The 18,889-nt window shown below is 56.1% G+C and overlaps 2 protein-coding genes across 2 annotated transcripts; one reads left to right on the top strand and one right to left on the bottom strand.

Moving 5' to 3' along the window:
• Positions 1-108: 108 nt before the first annotated feature.
• LOC141991494 (5'-3' exonuclease PLD3-like) lies at positions 109-13,150 on the bottom strand. Its single transcript, XM_074959815.1, has 13 exons — positions 13,025-13,150; positions 9,722-10,054; positions 9,350-9,448; positions 8,125-8,559; positions 7,273-7,463; positions 6,797-6,980; positions 6,583-6,697; positions 6,275-6,402; positions 5,699-5,899; positions 5,195-5,334; positions 4,538-4,703; positions 2,001-2,100; positions 109-1,729 (listed from the first exon to the last, which is right to left on the bottom strand). The coding sequence occupies exons 1-13, from the start codon at positions 13,103-13,105 to the stop codon at positions 1,536-1,538; spliced, it is 2,367 nt and encodes a 788-aa protein (XP_074815916.1). The 5' UTR covers positions 13,106-13,150; the 3' UTR covers positions 109-1,535.
• A 1,009-nt stretch (positions 13,151-14,159) lies between these two features.
• ZBTB3 (zinc finger and BTB domain containing 3) lies at positions 14,160-18,626 on the top strand. Its single transcript, XM_074959814.1, has 2 exons — positions 14,160-14,223; positions 15,697-18,626. Exon 2 carries the CDS (start codon positions 15,747-15,749, stop codon positions 17,142-17,144), a length of 1,398 nt encoding a protein of 465 aa, XP_074815915.1. The 5' UTR covers positions 14,160-14,223; positions 15,697-15,746; the 3' UTR covers positions 17,145-18,626.
• The last annotated feature ends 263 nt before the right edge of the window (positions 18,627-18,889 follow it).

The raw sequence follows: 18,889 nt of genomic DNA, 5'->3' as shown, positions 1-18,889 counted from the left end.
GGAGTCAAGTTCAGAGGGCTGCCCCTCACAGTATGTCACAGCTTTCTGTTCCCCTCCCCTCCCCCAGCACACCCCACTCTATACAGAACCCCCACCACCATTTCCCATTCCCAGTTCACACATAGCATCTTGGTTTGAGAGCACCCGGTCCTCAGATCCACACATGCATGTATGGACCCTGCCCCACATAAAAACACACACGCTCACTCCCCTAAGCCACTCCTCTAAACTAGTGCAATATCCTCTATGGTAAGCAACACAATAAATGGATCAGCAGCCCTGGAAAGGGTGGGGGGAGACCCTCTCTGAGCCCTACCCCACGGGAGACTGACTCTGAGCCATAATCCCCCTGCTCCAGAGGAGACCATCTCTGAGCCCTATCAGCTCACAAAGAGATATGAGAGCTTTGGAGGTCTACAGCCCTTGGCACTCTGAGACCAAGACCCTGTCGTCAAGGGACAGATTAAACTCAAACATTTTGCATTTAAGTGCCTTTAGGTGGCTGTGGCTCTTTGTTCCTCTAGCCCCTGTGGCCACAGCTGTGGCACCCAGCTCTCAGTGCTAGCTGTATTTCTCTCCACACACCAAACTGTATTCCCCAAATCTAGAAATATCTGCATTAGTTCAACTGCTAAAATGGCATCACAACTGGCAGGGCCACAGGACAAAGGCCCAGGCGCCTGCAACACAGCAAGCCACATTTAGCCATGGGGCGCTGCTGCAACCGGCCTCTCCATTCAGCCATGGGGCAGCACCACTTTGCACTAGCTGGCAGCGTATGAACTACTTGTGTTCCTATTTCTTCCTGCCACTTCCCCAAGACCAATTTTCCTCCCCAGCCCTGAATGCAGGAGGCCAGGTTTCAATCCAGTACCTGTGAGTGGGACCTACCTAAAAAAAAATACTGGTCATGAAACTGGAGAATTTCAGTTCCCAAATAAAATTTAAGGCTAGCTCCTCTCCCCGTGAAGGTGCCCATCCCTTCTGGGAGAGGGTTTTAGACCCTGAGACCATAGGCACGGACTTATTTTTCCTGCTGCTTGCTCCTCCCCTGCTCCACCCCTGCCCCTGGGACCCTCTTCCCTGCTGCTTGCTCCTCTTTACCCTCCCCAGAGCACCTCCTGTTAGTTGCCGAACAGCTGTTCAGTGGCCAGCCACAGGCCTCACCCAATAGCTGTGGCTGGTGGGTGCTGAGCACCCCCTATTTTTTTTTCTGTGGGTGCTTGAGCCCCAGAGCACCCACCAAGTTCATGCTTATGCTTGAGATTTAGCTAATGTCAGGGCCCCACATGCCCAGCTTCAGAGTGTAACCAGGAGGTAAGCACCAAGGCACTAGTGCCGACAGCCACGTGCTGGCATCCACGGCCCCCTCGGGTGTTTCATTGCTGCTGCCTGCACTGGTCCTTCTTTGGCTAGCGGGATCCCTCCCGGAGCAGGGGGAAACAGAAGCAGTCTGGTGCAAGCTGCCACAGCGCTGGATTTCCAAGGGAGGCTGCAAATATACATCCAGCTGAGGAGAGGTCCTAGGCCTGCCCTCAGTTCTTGGCGACACAGCTGGGCTTGGGGCTGAGTGGCTGTGAGTAGGAAGAGCTCCAGTCCCGATGGAACACGGCCTCCAGCTGCTCCCGCAGGGTGAGCTGGGTAACCCCAGGGGCAGCCTCACTCTGGTTGATGATCAGCCCCACCCCTGCAGTGTTGGTGAAGTAATCCTCTGACCAGTTTGAGGTGCCTGCCAAGAGAGGCGCAAATGTCAAGCCTGCAGGGAATCAACACTGACTCATTCAGGGGCCCCACCCCCCCACCGCGCTCTAACCCATTGAACCTCATTCCCCTCCCAGTTGTGGGGAAGAACCCCTTGAGTCCTGGCTCCCAACCTTCCCACCCATCACTGGACTTTGAGATGCTGTAACTGGTCCCAGTGATGGCTTCCTTGGACTCCTTAGCCCATGATTCCAGGCCCCCGGGCTGATCCCCCACCCCATGGCTGGGGAGGCACACACCAATGTAGGCCAGGCGGTCGGTCACCATGTACTTGTTGTGGTTGACACGGGAGAAGGGAATGAGTTTCTGCTCGACCAATGCAGGGACAACGAAGAGTTTCTGAAAGAGACAAAACACAAAGCCACCTTTGAGCCTACAGGCCCAGCATGTCCTGGTATAACCTACAAAGGATGTTTTAGGTTAATAAGTAAGTATAAGTTAAGCTAACTTAGGCCCAAAACCTAAGTGTAGAGGAGTATGAGAAACAGACATTGCTAGTGTGAGAAAGTAAGAGTTAGCAAGGACACAACTCTGGTCTATGTTACTGTTATGTTGTGCTTATAACTGGTTTGAGCAAGGTTTGTAATAAGTGTTTTCAAGAATTGTAAATGTTTTATTAAAATGCTATCTATATTGATAGTATGGGAAGGCCATTGGTGCAGATCTTAATTTAAATAATGTGTAATGTAAAGAGCCAATAAGGAGGTGGTGGAAATATAATTATGGTAATGAGCAGTTTAAAGTTAATTAATATTACAGTATGTAAGGGGACTGTTGTCCCTTTACTAAAACTCAGTGTGGTTTTTTTGGTTGGCTAGTTCCCAGTACCAAAAGGAAGGGGAAGGGTCGATGGGAAATCAGAACCCTGAAAGTCCCCAGGAACAATGAGGAGAGGCTAATGCTCCAGGTCACCCTGATTGACAGGTAGGCTAATGAGGGCGTCAGGAGGCGGGGGGCGGGGTCCCATCCTCCGTGTGAGCTGGAATTGTCTGGGTCAGACAGAGTGGCGAGCTAAGGAGAGAGCAGGGGTCAGAGGTGAGCTGGGGAGCACCCAGAGCCGTGCCAGCCAGAGAAGCGGCCCAGTGCTAGGAGCAGAGCCACAGAAGCAGTCCACAGAGCAGACCTGTGCTGAGAGGAGAGCTGCAGCAACCAGAGCCAGAGGGGCCAGAAAAAGCATCCCAGGGGGCTGGAGCCAGAGCAGCATCAGTGCTGAGGCAGTGTGGAGCTGGGGCTGGAACAGTCCGGAGCCGGGTGCGGTGAGCAGCTGGGGAGAGTGAGGGGGACCTTGGGCAGAGGGCCCAGTGCAGGGAGTGGGATTGTAACCCCAATGGGGGGGCTGACGCTGTGAAGGGTCTGCCACCTGAAGCCTGAAGGTGTGTGGCCACCACCAGGGCAAGTGTCCAACCCGCAGCATCCCTGCAGCACAGCCAGGACCTGAGGAAGAGGCCTGGGACTTGTGAGGAACAGACTGAACTTCCCTTACATTCCAGAGACACTGGTTGTGATGTCCCTGTGCCACAGAGTGAGGTGATGTGTTTTCCTTTAACTTTTCCCATTTTTTCCTTATTTTTTTAATATTGATTGCTGTTTAATAAATTGTATTTGCTTTGAATTGTATGTAATGATCAGTGGGTCAGGGAAGTGTCCAGTGCAGAGAAACCACCCCAGAGTGGCTGAGCACCCTAGCCCCTGCCCTAAGTGATCACAAGGTTGGGGGTTGATCCCCACAGGAATCCTGAGCCCAGTCTTCTTGGGGTTATGAGGACTCTGCCATACAGGAGAGTGGAAGGGGAGGCCTTGAGGTCAGGCAGACCTCTGGGTAAAGCAAGTGGGAGCGAGGACTCAGATCCTTTCACTAGTCCATTTCACCAGGGTAGTGTATAAGCCAGGAAAGTTCCCCACAATAGTGGGCCTATTCCCCCGCTTACATACAATAGATTACAAAAGGAGTAGTTTTGCTAAATTGCTTGAGAGCTCCAATTAATGTCAAAAGGGTACCATTAGGTTCCAGGATTATAAGGCTGTACTTCGCTCTGATGTCAGTGGACTGATCACCCACTGATACAGTATTTCATCTCTGAGTGTAAGTAAGGTCAGGGCTACACTTAAAATGCTGCACCAATGCAGCTGCACTGTTATAGCGTTTCAGTGAAGACGCTACTATGCTGATGGGATAGCTTCTCCCATTGGCATAGTTAATCCACCTCCGTGAGCGGCAGCAGCTATGTTGATGGGAGAAATCCTCCCGTTGACATCACACTGTCTACACGGGGATTAGGTCAGTATAACTGCATCGCTCAGGGGTTTAGATTTTTCATACCACTGAGCAACGTAATTATTCCAATGTAAGTTTATAATGTAGACCTGGCCTAAGATTGTAGTATTGTGTAAGTGATAACCACGTGCCTGTTTGCTTATCTAAGGATTTTTCTTTTTAATAAAGTTTGGTTGTAGCATTCAAAGTTTCACCTAGTGGTCCTCTACTAAATACATTTTCTGTAACTGACTAGAGGCTCAAAACTGAAAACTAAGGTGGGTTTTATTGCACTTTAGCTTTACCAACTTAATATTAATTGAAAACTTTTCAACACAAAGGTCGCAGAAGATTACACAGGTAATATCTGACCTCTGGCCAATGCAGGGCACTGACAGAGAGGGAGCTTCCTACCAGCTGGCCCCTGGGCTGAGTCATGGAGCAGAAAGGTCCCCTCAGGTCCCAGCCAGCCCCATTCCTGGGCACTTCAGGTTCCTATTCCTGCACCACTCCAGGACTCACCACTTCGATCGGGCAGCCCAGGGGTTCCCGGCTGAGGATGCTGAGCGACTCCAGGAACAGGAACATGGACTGGTCCGAGTGCTGCCAGCAGCTGATGAGCAACCTCACCTTCACATGCCTGTTGCAGGCTGCAGCACGCAGCGCATCATCAATGACCGGCCAGAACCTGGAGGGCAGCCCGAGAAGACCAGGTCAGGGGACAGGACACCTCACATCCAACAGCCCCCCACCCATAGCCCCCCAAATGTCCCGACCCTGGGCCACAGCCTCACAACTGCTCAGCCCCCAGGCCCCAGTCCTCAGGCCACGGTCCCCCAACTGCCCACCCTCTGGGTCAGAGCCCCTCAACTGCCCTCCCCTCTTCCCAACGAGCCCAGTCCCTAGGTCATAGCCCAGCCCTTAGGGCCCAGCCCCCCAGTAACAGCTCCCCACCTTGCCCACCCCCTAGCCATTTATCTGACATTCACTAGTGCCAGCCTGTGTCTGACTCTCCGTCTCTCCTCACCACCCTCGCTGTCTGCAGAGGTCAGGTTGTCCCTGCCACCAGCCTCATGGGGTAGGATAGCATGGGACTCCCAGATGTGTCCAGAAGGGACAGCGTGAGGGGAGCTGGCTGCCTGAACCCCACCTCCAGCCTGCACATCCTCTGGCCCCCACCTCTTGGGCTGGCAGAAGGTGCACTGGGGCACATAGTCCATCACCGAGATGTAGACAAAGGCCTGGGCATCCTGAATGGTGCTGACAATGGCTGTGAGGTCTGGAGTACGGCCCATGGAGCAGAGGGCGGGAGGGGAGCTCTGCAATCCAAACAAACACAGATACAGAGACAGATAGGACGTGTCACAGCACAGAATCCAGGAGCAAATGACGGGGCCTTCTGGGGGCCAGAATCCCACAGGGTCAGTAGGTGTCACAGCACAGACTCTGTGGAGCGAGTAACAGGGCCTCCTGGGACAGGGAGAGACCTCTGGCAGGGAGTTCTAGGTGGCTGCTCCCCATGCACTGGAGAGCCATCCAGTCCCTGTGCAACCCCCAGCAGTGCCAGCAGGCAGTGGCTGAGCAATGGGCCCCAGGATGGCAGAGGAGGTATCGGGACACACAGAGTCCAGGAAGCAGCTACGATGAGCTGCCCGCCCCGACAGAGCCTACATGGACACTTACAGAGAGGTACAGTTCTGCACTGCTGCCGTTGAGCTGCAGCTTCAGGGGGCGGCTGCGGCTGGACTGTGCGGAGACATAAGCCGGCCACACCGTCGGGAGTGAGGCCCCCTGCCCTCCGAGTGCACGGTACATGGCGAAGATCCGGTGCAGGTCACCAGCCACACAGCTGCAGTTGTAGAGCACAGCACCCAGCTCCTTCACCTGCAAGGCAGGGGTGTTTGGGAACAGCCACACAGCAAACGTGACCTTGCCCCAGCTCCAACAGGAGCCCCAGGCTGAACTCTAAACCCCAGGAGAGTGAGTGCAGCCCCAGTGGGCAACCAGCCTCACTGCCCAACTCCAGCATGAGTCCCAGCTTCAGTCCTAACCCTGCCCCACAGGGACCCAGGACAGTGAACCCCAGTCCCTGTGAGCACTCCGTCCCCCTGCGTACCCCTCGCAGTACCTGTGTCAGTGAGCAACAGTCCCTGTGAGCAAACCTCCCCCTGCCCACCTCCCCTCTTCCCACACCCTCCCCCGAGTGCCAGTCCCTGTGAGTACATGTCCCCTCTGTCTGCCCTTTACCCGCTGTGGTACCTGTGTCAGCGAGCGCCAGTCCATGTTGGCACTGCCAATGTAGACGTGCTTGCCATCCACCACCCAGAACTTGGTGTGCACAATCCCTCCAGTCAGGCGCTCCAAATCCACATACTTTACGTCTGCACCTGCAGGGGGCACCAGCAGAACAGTGGCCATCACACAGAGACATCCTTTCCCGCTTCTCTCAGCCTGGCTACCCCAGCTCAGCTAGGTAGGGTCTTGTCTGCCCCTTTCCTAGAGCTGACACTTCCCCTCATGCCCCTATCCCCATGCAGGCTCAGGAGCTGTCCCAACCCCTATGTTACCTTTGCTGGCCAACTCCTCGGTGTCCCAGTCAGACTTCTGGGGGCTGTTCACAGCAATGTTCAGCTTCACCCCCCGAGAGGGAAGGTCCCGCAGCTTCTCCAACACCTGCCTGCCCTGCAGGGAGTAGCATGAGTGTTATGGCTTAGCAACCCCTTCCCTCTCACCCCAGAACAGGAGCAGACAAGGGCTCCTTCTGCCTGCACCGAGCCCCACCTGCCAGGATGAGGGTTCTTCCTCCTGCGTGTCTGAGTCCCGGAGAGTGAAGTAGAAAGCTGCGATGTCCACAGAGTGGTTGGCTGCATCCAACAGGTCCATCCAGGCCTGGAAAATGGGGAGGTGGCGGGGGCTGGAGCGGCTGTAATCCAGGCCCACAGGGATGCTTTCCACCAGCACCAAACTGCAGCAGCCACAGAGAGAGAGGAGAGATGGGCAGGGTTAGGAGACAGACACCTGAACAGGGGTAGTGAGGGCATCAGTACTTGCAAGGACAAGCAGAGACCAGAGCAAAATCCAGCTCCCTTCTACTCCAAGTATCTGCTTAGTCCGAGGGCAAGCAGAGCCATCTGCCACTGCCTGCAGAGTCTGTGCTGTCACTATGTGCTACAGCCCACCACCTCCATGTGACACCTGCAGATCTGTGCAGTCACTACGCCCCTGCGGTGACATCCTGCCCCTGCAGGATCCCTTACCTGCACTGCGGGCTGCACTCCTCCTCTGGCTCTTTCCACAGGCTGGCGACATGGCTCCAGCCCAGCTGCCACTGCCCCATCAATCCCAGGACAGAAACAGGGCTGCTGTGCTCCCACAGGAGCCAACCAGAGAAGCCCAAGATGAGCAGGAAGGGAAGAAGGATGCAGCAGGTGGAGGAGAAAAGGAAATGCTAACAAGAAAGAGAATAGCGCTTAGTGGGGAGCCCTGCCTGGGGCAGGAACCAACATAACAAAGGGACAACTCTCCAGGAGCCCCATGGCAACCAGCCTCACCGCCCAATGCCCAACTCCAACATGAGTCCCAGCTCCAGTCCTAACCCTGCCCACAGGGACCCAGGACAGTGAACCCCAGTCCCTGTGAGCACTCAGTCCATGGACAAGGACACATACCTGTGTCCACCCAACCCTTTCAGGGACAGGACAGGGCCTGGTTGGACCAGGTCTGCTTTCTTCCAAGTAGCAGTGTTCAGAACCCAATGCTGCAGGGAAAGGTTGCTGAGCTCAGTGCTCTCCATGGCAGGGAATGCTCCATCCAGCAGCGGTTGAGCCAATGATGCCCTCTCGCAGGCCGAGACTGCCCCCCAGCCAGTGTGAGAAGGCAACTGAGTACTTACTTCCCTGACTGTGGCATTAGGGTACGGCTCTGAGGGGAACTGCCATGGCTGTCAGGAAATAGGTCAGCTGTTTAAAGGGAGACTCTGCTAGGCACCCAGCGCAAAGAGGCACTGGGACAAGGAAGGGAGCCTGGTGCTACAACTGGACATGGAGCAGGGAGCTCAGCAAATGGACTGCCCAGATACTCCAGTGCAGAGATGTGAATCTCTCCCTTACCTTGCTCGGGTTCCCTGTGCTCTTGGGTCTGGGGGCTGGTGGTCTGAGTGCTGCAGTTTCTGTCCACATCGCCAAGCCTGGTGTTCCATGGGCAACGCGCCGCACCCTGGGAGTATCTGTGTCTGTCAGACGCGACATCCCAGGTGCCACACTCTGCAGTCTGGGAGCTGCACTCTGCCTACTGGGGGTGATGATCTGTGCCCCGTCCTGCAACCTGGGCGCCCCACCCTGTAGCCTAGGGGGACTGCTGGCTGCCCCGCCTTGCAGCCAGAGGGCTGTGCCCTGCAGCCTGGGGGTGTTGCTGGCTGCTTTGCCCTGCAGCCTGGGGGCCGTGATCTCCATGACAGTGGCTGTCTCTGAGCCAGGCAGTGCAGTCTCCAGCACCTGCAGTTGGGCTCTCTCATCTCTGAACTCTTGCCAGTCCAGGTTCAGCTTCTGCAGTAGGAGACAGCCAATCCAAAGGGTGGTCCTTAGTCTGACTGAGAGAGAGGAAGCCCCCGGTCCCCCAAGCATTGTCTCTCTGGTACAAGGATAAGAATGGCCTAAAACAGCACTGAGCAATAGAGGGGTACAAGTTGGGGGAGTGGGAGCTGCAGAGCCTGAGACCTGGGATCAGCCACTAGCTGTGCCTAATGTGAGGGTCTGCTAGCCAGCCACAGTGAGGCTGCTCCACGTCCCACCTAGAGTGAGCTGGGTGGCATCAGCAAGAGCCACAACCCAAGACCCCATTACTCATTGGAGGGCCAGACTGTCCCTGGGGCTACAGGGCTCGGGGGGGCAGGGAATGGGATACGGGGCTTTCACTGATAAAGCGCCCCAGCTCTGATCCAGCCCCAACACGGAGGGACTGGCTGGCTCAGTCAGGTTGGGTGTGGGAGAAGTGGCCTTTTGCTGCTAGGGGCAACAGCTCCGATCCAGCCTCAGCGTCAGGGAGGACTGGTTGGCTCAGGAGGCTGAGGAATGGGACATGGGGCCTTTTCTCTCTAGGGGGAGCTAGCTCCAATCCAGCCCCAGATCAGTAGTGACTGAAACCCATTCTAATCTGATAGCTGTTTGCTGACCCCAGCCCGTCAGGCAGATGTCCCCAGCACAACTATTCCTGACTGGTCTCACTGTGGGCAGCCTCAGCAGAAGGGACTGTGGAGACAGAACACCCCTCTCACCTCTAGGGGGAAAACCAGGATGGCTGAGGCATAGGGACTAGAGAAGGGAGGGACCACATTACCTCTTTCTCCCCTGAGCTCTCACTTCGGGTGGGGAAAAGCTCCTCTTTTTCTTCATCCTCCTCTGAGATCTGCAGCCTCTTCAGCCTCACATAGGGTGACTGGAAGGGAAACAGAAATAGCCAGATATCAGCTCTGCCAGAGGCTGCACGGTTCCTGAGACTAATGGGACTAATTAGTCCCATGAGACTGCATGGGACTAATGGAGACAGCAGCCCATCTGTGTAGGTCTGCACAGCACCAAACCCGCTATCCCTGTGGAGCACTGGGAGGGGCTAACCCACCAGTAACAGCTAGGGGTGAGAGAGAATGGGGGAGGGGATCACTCCAGACCCAGACATGCAAACCAGCACAGACAAGACAGAATGACTCACCAAGTGGGCATCTTGGTCCAGTGCTGCCCATCTATTGCTCCTCGAAGGCTCCAGCCTCGCTGCTGGCTTCCGGGAGAGGCCTCTCTTCATCACGGTCCTAGTGGGTTCATCCTTGAGCTGGGGCAGTGGAGGCTCCCTGGTTAATATTGGCAAGGGCTCCATGGCTGGCCCAGCTGAGGGCTCCATGGCTGGCATGGAGGTAGGGTCACTGGCTGGAGTGGGCGATGGATCCCGGGCCGGAGTGAGATGCAGTTTGTGGGCCTTGATGCTGGCCCGGGGCTGCAGGACAAGGGGAAAGCTTCCTCCCTCAGCACTAGGAACCTCTCTTAGGACCTGTAGAGGAATGTGGGGCTCTGGTTAATATTCCTCTCCCAGGTAGAATAGGAGCTGGACACTGATGGTGGGAGCTGCCCACATCTGCAGGCTCAATTTCATCAGAGATTACAAATTAACAAGGGATTGTAATGTACAGTGCTGTTAATCCTCATTACATTTGGCACTTTACCTAAAGCCTCAGCTCCTGTAAGAATTAAAAGAGTAAGTTTCTAGCCCTCGTGATTACAGAGAAAAGCTTGAAAACATGACCCAGTTATGCTCCTAACGGTCCCTAGATGTGACCTGAGCATGACCCTAAGGGCTCAAATGAAAAGGAACATACATTTATTCTTGTTTTTAAGTTTCATTGTTTCTTGGGGCTGGTCAGAGGTGAACTGGTCCTTTAAGGGGGAGGAGGGGCTCAGCCTCACCTGTGCTAAATTTAATCCACTTCCTCAGGTGAAGGGACTGAGACCAGGGGACCATGATGATGGCATGTAACTAGAAACCAGGCCTGCTGGGGGAACATAAGGGGCAGCCACAGCATGGTTGGGGAGGGCATATGTATTTGTTGAGGAATAAGTCTAAGTTGCAGGGAATAGAAGCCTATTAGGAGGGCTGAAGTGCTATAAGCAAGCGGAAGCCCTGATAAACTGAAAGAAGTCGGGGGGAGGTTTTATAGTACTGAACCACGCCCAGAAGAAGAGCAATACTGTGAAAACACCAGCTGTGGTGGGTGGTTTGCTGTGAGATGGAAGAAAAACTGAGACAGTGGGAGGGCCTGAAGCCAGACTGTGTAACCCTGCTACCTGGCCTGCCTCTTGATTGGCTAGTGTTCTTGGGGTTGGCAATACTGGATTTAGAACAGCAAGATCCTGTGCCTCAGGGTAACAAACCATCAGGAAGGAGAGGACAAACCTCTCTCCAGTATAGTTCCCTAATGGTGCTGGGTGAGAGACTTCCCCCAAGGTAACTCCAAATCCCGGGTAAGAAATTGCCCCTTGGCTGAAAGCTTGTTCTTGGCACAGAGGGGTGTTTTCTTTGTAAAATGAACTTTGGTCACTTTGCCTTTTAAGATTAAAAGAAAAAAAAACCTTCAGTCCTAGCCCACCTGCAGTGGCTCTGCAGGCAACGGAAGAGCTGGTGGGTTTGTGACACCACAAGGGATAAGGAAGTGAAACCCAACTCTGAGCAGGGAGAGGGGTTTTTATTCAGGCTGTTTAAAACCCTCGGTGGATTGCTGACACTTCTTTCACCCTAACGCTATGGAGAGGGGAGCTCTAAGGCATAGGGAGGCAGCATGTTTTAGTGGATAGGTCACTGGATTAGGGTCTAGTCCTGGGTCTGCCAAAAACGTGATCTTGGGTAAATCTCTGTTTCCCCTCCGAGCCTTTGTCAAGTTACAGTGTGAGCTTTCCAGGGCAGGGAGTGGCTCTTGCTGTGTGTTTATAAAGCACCTATCTCTGCAGAGTCCTGATCTTGGCTGGAGTCTAGGCAATACAGTGTCACAGATTTTAGAGCCACAAGGGACCATTCTGACCTGCATAGCACAGACCAGAGAATCTTGTACAGTAGTTTCTGCCTCAAGTCCAGAACTAGCACTGGCTGGAGATTTTTTGACAAAACACTTCAGCCAAACAATGTCAGAAAGCCAACTGTTCCTGAAAAGGTATTGGGTTTAATGAATTTCCTGCTTTGGAGGAAAAGAAATGTCAAGGAGGAAAAACAAATTGGGAAGTTGCTGAACTATCCCCCTCTCAAAACAAAGTTCTGGTTTTTGTTTTGAAATTAACTTAATTTACAATGAAAAAAGGTGGAGGAAGAAAAGTCACGGTTCTCAGAAGGAAACAGTTTGATTAACGCAAAGCAAAAAAATTCACATGACTTTGGCCTGATACAGGAGGGTTTTTTACTCTTCAAAACTGAAAATTCTCCAGATCATTTCCCACTCAACTGTACCCCATAATGGCTGGTTGAACAAAAGCAGAACTAGAAAAATCATCCAGTCATAAGGTAAAGGCTGCAGGTGATGAGCGATCCACCATGAGGCTGCGTAAATTGTTCTAATGGTTAGTTACACCAACTGTTAAAAGTGCCTTTCTTCTAGTCCAAGTATTCAACTCCCAATCATTGGATTGCATTCTGCCTTTGACAGCTAGATTCAAGAGCCCTCTGCGGTTAGAAAACTCCCCCCCAAGCATGCAGTTAGATTGTCATCAAGTCACCAGAGTTTTCTCTTGGATTAAAAAAATAAAGCGCCTAGGAGCATGAGACTCAGGCCTGGGCTACACCTAAAACTTGGCTTGATCTAGCTGCCTGCCTCCGGGTTGTGAAAAAGTCACACCCTGGAGACAGTTAAACTAACCTAAACCTTGGGAGTGACACCCCTAGGCTGCTGAAAGGGGGATTTGCTACAGCGACAGACCCAGCCATTCGGTGGGAGCCCACGCAGCGCTGCAGCAAGCGGGGAGGTCACCGCAGGGGAGCGGCATGTCCTGGGGCCGCCGGGCTGTAGGGCAGGCACAGCCGAGAGCAGCGCAGCTTTTCCACAGCTTGAATCTTTCTGGTCCGGGCCCCTCTCCCTGGTCTGCACTCGCCCAGCGCAGGGGGGTCCTGGCGCTATGACAAACCCGCGGACCGCGCGCGTCACCCACCGAGCGGCAGCGGCCGAGGGCGGGGGAGGGGAGACCGGGTCTCTCGCTGCCCCGCGCCGAGCCCCGGCATTGCTGGCCCCGCAGGTGACAGGCCGAGCTCCGAGTGCCAGGTTGCTCCAGAGGCCTCAGCCGAGCGCCCCGGGGGGCCGTGGTGCTGGCTGGGTCGGGGGCCTCCCCGCAGCCCCTACAACCCGCTGAGGGCCTGGGGCCGGGCCAGGGCGGCAACGGCCGCGCTCGGGGCCGGGGCCGGGGCCGGGGCCGCCCTGCCCGACCCGCGGGGCTCCCCGATCCCCGCCCCCTCGAAGCCCCTGGCGGAGGCGCCCTTTGCTCTCACCGGCTCCTCCGCGCTACCGTGCGCCAGGCGCATGGAGCGCCTCACGGGAGTCCCCGCGCGCAGCGACCCCCGTCTCCTCATGCCGGGCGGGCGAGTGGCGGGGACGGAAGGGGCGGGCCCGGCTCCCGCGCCCGTTGACATTCAAACCCCGGGGGCTGGTTTGAAATGACAGCTGGCAACGTGCCGGCCTGCGTCCGCGGCGCGGCTCCCCCTGGCGGCCCAATCCCCGCCCTCCCGGGACAGGCACCACTCCCACCCGCAGGGGAAACGACCCCCACCTGAGCCACAGGGAGCCGAGCCACAGCAGGAGGCGCCCGTCAGCCGCTGCAGCCCCGGGGAGGGGAGCAGGGACCCCTCAGGAGGGGCCGGGACACACCGTCGGGTATCGGCTGCCCGGTGCCCCAGGGGACTTTCACGGGCAGCCCCAGGGGGCAGCAGACTTGCCCTGCTGGGGGGAGGAGCGCATGGCGGGGAGGGGGACACTGCTGAGGGAGCGCAACTACCACGTAAAAAAAACAGACTATTCCTGCGCTGCCGCGCAACCTCAAGGGAATATATACTGGGGAGAGGGATAGCTCAGTGGTTTGAGCATTGGCCTGCTAAACCCAGGGTTGTGAGTTCAATCCTTGAGGGGGCCATTTAGGGATCTGGGGCAAAAATTGGGGATTGGTCCTGCTTTGAGCAGGGGCTTGGCTAGATGACCTCTTGAATTCCCTTCCAACCCTGATATTCTATGATCTCCGCGTAGGGCACCCCGCCCCTCCCTCACGCACACCCCTCCCTCATCGGCTACTATGGACACCGAAGTCCCGCCCCCCACCAAATGGTGGGCAAGATTATTCACCAATCACCAGGCGGGATTGGTGGAGTGACACCAGGCGTTGACCAATCAGAGAGAGGAAGCGGGTCTGACCAGTGCCCGTTGAGATGGCTTGAGGGCTGAGGAATACATTTCTACGGCCAGTCAGCGAGCAGAGAGTAAACTAAACCAATCAATGGATGAGTCGAGTTGAGTGACGGGCGCTTCAAACTAATCGACGGGAATGGGGATTGAATGACAGCGGCCGGTATCCAATCTTCGGGGGGAACCGGGAAGTGACAGTGATCCCGAGCCAATCAAGCAGCAGAGGTTAGAGAAGTGGCAAGCGCAGGCAGCAGGGGGCGGGAGTAGGTGGATCCCTTCAGGCCGCGGCTTTGTGGTGAGTGGGGATGGGGGGACTAGGGGGCAAAGAACCCCATGAGCCGGGATTAGCCGCCCTCGCCTCTCCCCGCACCGGGACCCCCCAGCCCCGCTCCCCTCACGCAGGACCAGAACCGGCCCCCTCTCCCCCGGACCATCCGGCCACGCTCCCCTCACACAGGACCAGAACCGGCCCCCTCCCCCCGCACCGGGACTCCCCCGGCCCCGCTGCCCTCATGCAGGACCAGAACCGGCCTCCTCCCCCCACACCGGGACTCCCCCGGCCCCGCTGCCCTCACGCAGGACCAGAACCGGCCTCCTCCCCCCACACCGGGACTCCCCCGGCCCCGCTGCCCTCATGCAGGACCAGAACCGGCCTCCTCCCCCCACACCGGGACTCCCCCGGCCCCGCTGCCCTCATGCAGGACCAGAACCGGCCTCCTCCCCCCACACCGGGACACCCCCCCCGGCCCCGCTCCCCTCACGCAGGACCAGAACCGGCCCCCTCCCCCCACACCGGGATTCCCCCGGCCCCGCTCCCCTCACGCAGGACCAGAACCGGCCCCCTCCCCCCCGCACCGGGACCCCCCCCGGCCCTGCTCCCCTCACGCAGGACCAGAACCGGCCCCGTCCCCCCGCACCGGGACCTGCCAGCCCAGCTCCCCTGAACTGAGACAGGAGCCCTAGCCCCCTAAACCAGGATCTCCCTGAGCTTGGCTCCTCCCACCCCTGGTACCCCCCAATCAGCCCCCTTCCTATCTCCCCCCACCAGCAGCCCTGGCCTGACCTCCCTCTGCTGGGATCCCCAAGTACCCATCACCTAGTTTGGGCTGTAATGTGGGGGGCAACCACCTCCTCCCTGCCCAGGCTTCCCTGTCCCCATTCAGGCCCCATCCCTAGAGATGGGACCCCTCTGCCAGCAGTCTCCCCTCCCAGGTTCACCCCCTTGCAGGCTCCTCTCCCATCTCTGGGTCACATAGGGGAAGGTAACACAGGGCCATGTTAACATATGCCTCCCATGCTAGAATGGGGGATGCCTGCCCTAGGCAACAGCCAATGCTGGGGAATAATGGGGGTCACCAGCTTTCAGCCCTAACCTGGGGGGGGTCTTTGTAGGGGGATGATGGGAGCAGGGGCTTCTGGATACAGTGGCCCACAGAAAGAGGAGATTCTGGATAGGGCTCTTTGCAGTGGGTGGGTGGGTGGGGGGGAGATAGAGAGGCTCAACATGAGGTGTGAGGGCCCACAGTGGGGAAGGCTGAAGTGGGAAGGGATGGGGGTGGACTGGGGGCAGATAATGAAAGATGCAGGGCAAGTGGGGCCCCAGTCAAGCCCAAGAGAGATCAGAGCTCAGGCTGAGGCAGCAAGGGGACAAATAATGAAGCATGAGGGACTGGGACCCATTATGGGGCAGTCTGGTGGGGAGGGGATGTTTCCTCAGCCCCTCCATCTCCAAGGTAACTCTGATTCTGTCTCTCCCCCCAACTCCCAGGGGTCAAGGCTATGCCAACTGCTGCTCCATCCTCCTAACCACCCTTCAGCATGGAGTTCCCTGACCACAGTAAGCACTTGTTGCAGAGCTTGCGAGAGCAGCGACACCAGGGCTTTCTTTGCGACTGCACCATCATGGTGGGCAACACCCAGTTCCTAGCACACAGGGCTGTGCTGGCCTCCTGCAGCACCTTCTTCCACATGTTCTACAAGGAGCGGCTGGACAAGCGGGACCTGGTCTGTATCAACAACGAGATTGTCACAGCACCAGCCTTTGGGCTGCTGCTGGAGTTCATGTACCAGGGCATGCTGGCCTTCAACGACACTCCAGTGGAGGATGTGCTGGCTGCTGCAAGCTACCTGCACATGAATGACATTGTCAAGGTCTGCAAGAAGAAGCTGCAGGCACGGGCACTGGCAGAGGCTGACAGCACTAAGAAGGAGGAGGACTCCCCAGCCAGCTCTGAGTTCCTGCCCAGCACCTCCAAGTGCCAGCTGCAAAGCCCTGAGGTCCTGCCACCACCTGTGCATCTGTGTGAAGCAGGAAAGAACAAGAAGGAGGAGTGGAAGAATAACCTCTTGGAGAAAGCAGGCCCCCAGCAGCCTCTAGCACCAACTGGGGATATGGCAGATACTACACAGCCGGGCATGGAGGGCGACTCCCCCCGTGGCCCTGTCTTGGGTAGGCCTCTTCCCCCAGCCACTGCAGATGTTTCTCTGTCTAGCCCCAGCAGCTCCACTGAAACCATCTCCCACAGCTACTTTCCTCCGGGCAACGTGGCAGAGGCACCATCCGGCCTGGAAACCATCTCTGAGAACTTAGCCGTGGAGCCCCGGGTGGGCAGCTTAGATGGCTTCTACTCCAAGGAGCTAGACAGGGGCCCCATCAAAGTGAAGGTGGAAGCCATTGTGATCTCTGACGAGGAGCCAGACACAGTGGAGCAGCTGGAGAGGCGGAGCTTGGAAATGAGGATGGAGAGCATCTTCCAGAGGCCCACAGTGGAGGTGGGGCCTGCTGGGGGCTGCAACCGCCACCCCGATGGCTTTGAGGAGCCCAGTGGCATTGAGGAGGTGTCATCAGAGGGTGGCTTTCTTCCACAGGAGCATCTCCCCTACCACATGATCCCAGTGCCGGGTGGACAGGGCTACTCCAACATGGTGACACCACCGCTGCATGAGCAGATGTACCTGCCAGAGTACGAGGCACACCCCAACTTTGGTATCTTCACTGAGGACGTCCCCACCTGCAAGACATGTGGCAAGACCTTCTCCTGCTCCTACACGCTGCGGCGCCATGCCACTGTGCACACACGCGAGCGCCCCTATGAATGTCGCTACTGCATGCGCAGTTACACCCAGTCTGGGGACCTGTACAGGCACATCCGCAAGGCCCACAATGAAGACCTGGCAGCCAAGCGCTGTAAACAGGACGTGGAGAACCCCTCGTAGTGAACCCACATCTGCCCCACCCAGGGATATAGGACAAGCCGGACGCTCCTCAGCAGTACAGGGGAAGCCTTTGGATTCTCTCCTGTAGAGACGGGTTGGGGGTGTGGTGAGGCCCCCCCCGGATGCTAGCAGGGAACTTTGAACTCTAATCAGGAGCCACAGCAACCATAGGCACAGAGCAAAGGGGCCTCACTCCAAACCAGCAGCTGCTCTGGTTCGTGCTCTTGATCAGTCGTCTTCCTGCCCAAGCCACATGTACCACCTCTCTGCCTGCCAGAAGGAGTTGCTGTCATTTCTTATACAGGGTAGACCTGTGCTGGGCACACTACACTGGCGTTTCCCCATTGGACTGCTGCCAGCTTTGTAAATAGTTTGGAGACAGCTGCATTGATCAGGATAATTTAAACTCTAACCAGGGAATACTTTCACATATATTTATGCTCAGAATGGGTCACAGCAGCTGGGAGTTCAGGCCCAGGACAGCATCTGACTATCAGGGGTTATTACCCTGGGCAGGAGCTCTGCACAGAGCGGGGTTTAGAGTGATTGCTTCAGAGTAAGTTTGAGCAGACACAACCTTCACTTCCCCCACCCTCCACTCCCAGTGCTGCCCCTTCTCTTGGTTGTTTTTAATCTTGGCAGGGCTACTTATGCCAGACACCCTCTCCTTGAAGGTTACTCTCATTCATTTTAATCCCCTTTAGACAGAGGCTCCCTGTTTTTAGGGTTTTATTTTTAAGCAAATCATGGCTCTCTTTTCAAGAGGATATAAAGTGAGTTTTAGAAAATGGTTTCCCACCACTGGGGGTGGCCCTTCCAGCCCCCCAGAATGAGCTCCCAGGGAATGGGGGGAGTAGCCCAACATCCCAGAGGATAAGTTCCCAGCAGCTATGGGCTTTAGGGCCAACTAGCCCTTCTGCAAACCACCCAGGAAGGGACAAAAAGGTGAAAGGTAGGGTTATTTGCATGGGATGGTTTATACCAGTCTTGTCTGTGCTGCTTACTGTGGAGCCTTTGGGTGCAAGGGCAGATTGGTAGGAAACACCTAAAGCGAAAACCCTCCTAGGGGTCCAGGCCAAGAGTTTCTGACTCCCGTTGTTTTTAGTGTCATGGCAGTTGGGAGCCCAAATGCTGCTCCAGACCACCCCATGGCTCTAGCCAGCTGCTCTTTAAGCTCAGGTTGCCTCTGTCAATCACTACATCTTTGTCCCTACACACTGCCCCAGCAGTGAATGCAGCAGGGTTCCTGCTCACTCCAGGGGGAGGGACAGACTCCACAAGCTGCTGTGCTGTTAAACTGTCCTCATATCAGCCCCTCTCCTTCACTTACCAAACCCAATAGCCCAGAGCAGCCACCTTTTATCCAACTCATCATCATTTGATTGTCTAAATATAAAGCCCAGAGCGAAAGTGCTTCTAGGACTCATTTCTGTTCAAAACCGGGAGTTGGGGTCGCTGCCAAGGACAAAAGTTCAATAGTAAAACTAGCACCAAGTGCTTCCACTGTGTGCTGTAGTCTCTTCTCTCCAGCATGTTTTGGTGTTATTAGAGGGATCAGCTTCGCTGCAGCTCTAGCCTCTCTGGCTCAGTCCAACAAATAAGTCCATTTATCCACAGGACAGGCTGCAGCAGTGCAACCTGCATGACTCACTCCTACCGTGGAGGAGAGAGTTCAGTCTTTATGGCTCCTACCATTATTACACAGGCAGTTGGCCTGAGGCAATCCCCTTGGTGGGGTGATGATA

This window comes from Natator depressus, chromosome 7 (genome assembly GCF_965152275.1).
Source record: "Natator depressus isolate rNatDep1 chromosome 7, rNatDep2.hap1, whole genome shotgun sequence".
Taxonomy (NCBI): Eukaryota; Metazoa; Chordata; order Testudines; family Cheloniidae; genus Natator; species Natator depressus.
This window is presented reverse-complemented; position numbering and strand designations above follow the sequence as displayed.

Coding starts and splice junctions, on each gene's coding strand:
- LOC141991494 (XM_074959815.1), bottom strand. CDS start 13,105: ATGAGGAGACGGGGGTCGCTGCGCGCGGGGACTCCCGTGAGGCGCTCC. Junction 9,449..9,721: donor TGGACCAAGATGCCCACTTG/GTGAGTCATTCT, acceptor TTTCCCTTCCAG/TCACCCTATGTGAGGCTGAA. Junction 6,981..7,272: donor GAGTGCAGCCCGCAGTGCAG/GTAAGGGATCCT, acceptor TGGCTGCTGCAG/TTTGGTGCTGGTGGAAAGCA.
- ZBTB3 (XM_074959814.1), top strand. CDS start 15,747: ATGGAGTTCCCTGACCACAGTAAGCACTTGTTGCAGAGCTTGCGAGAG.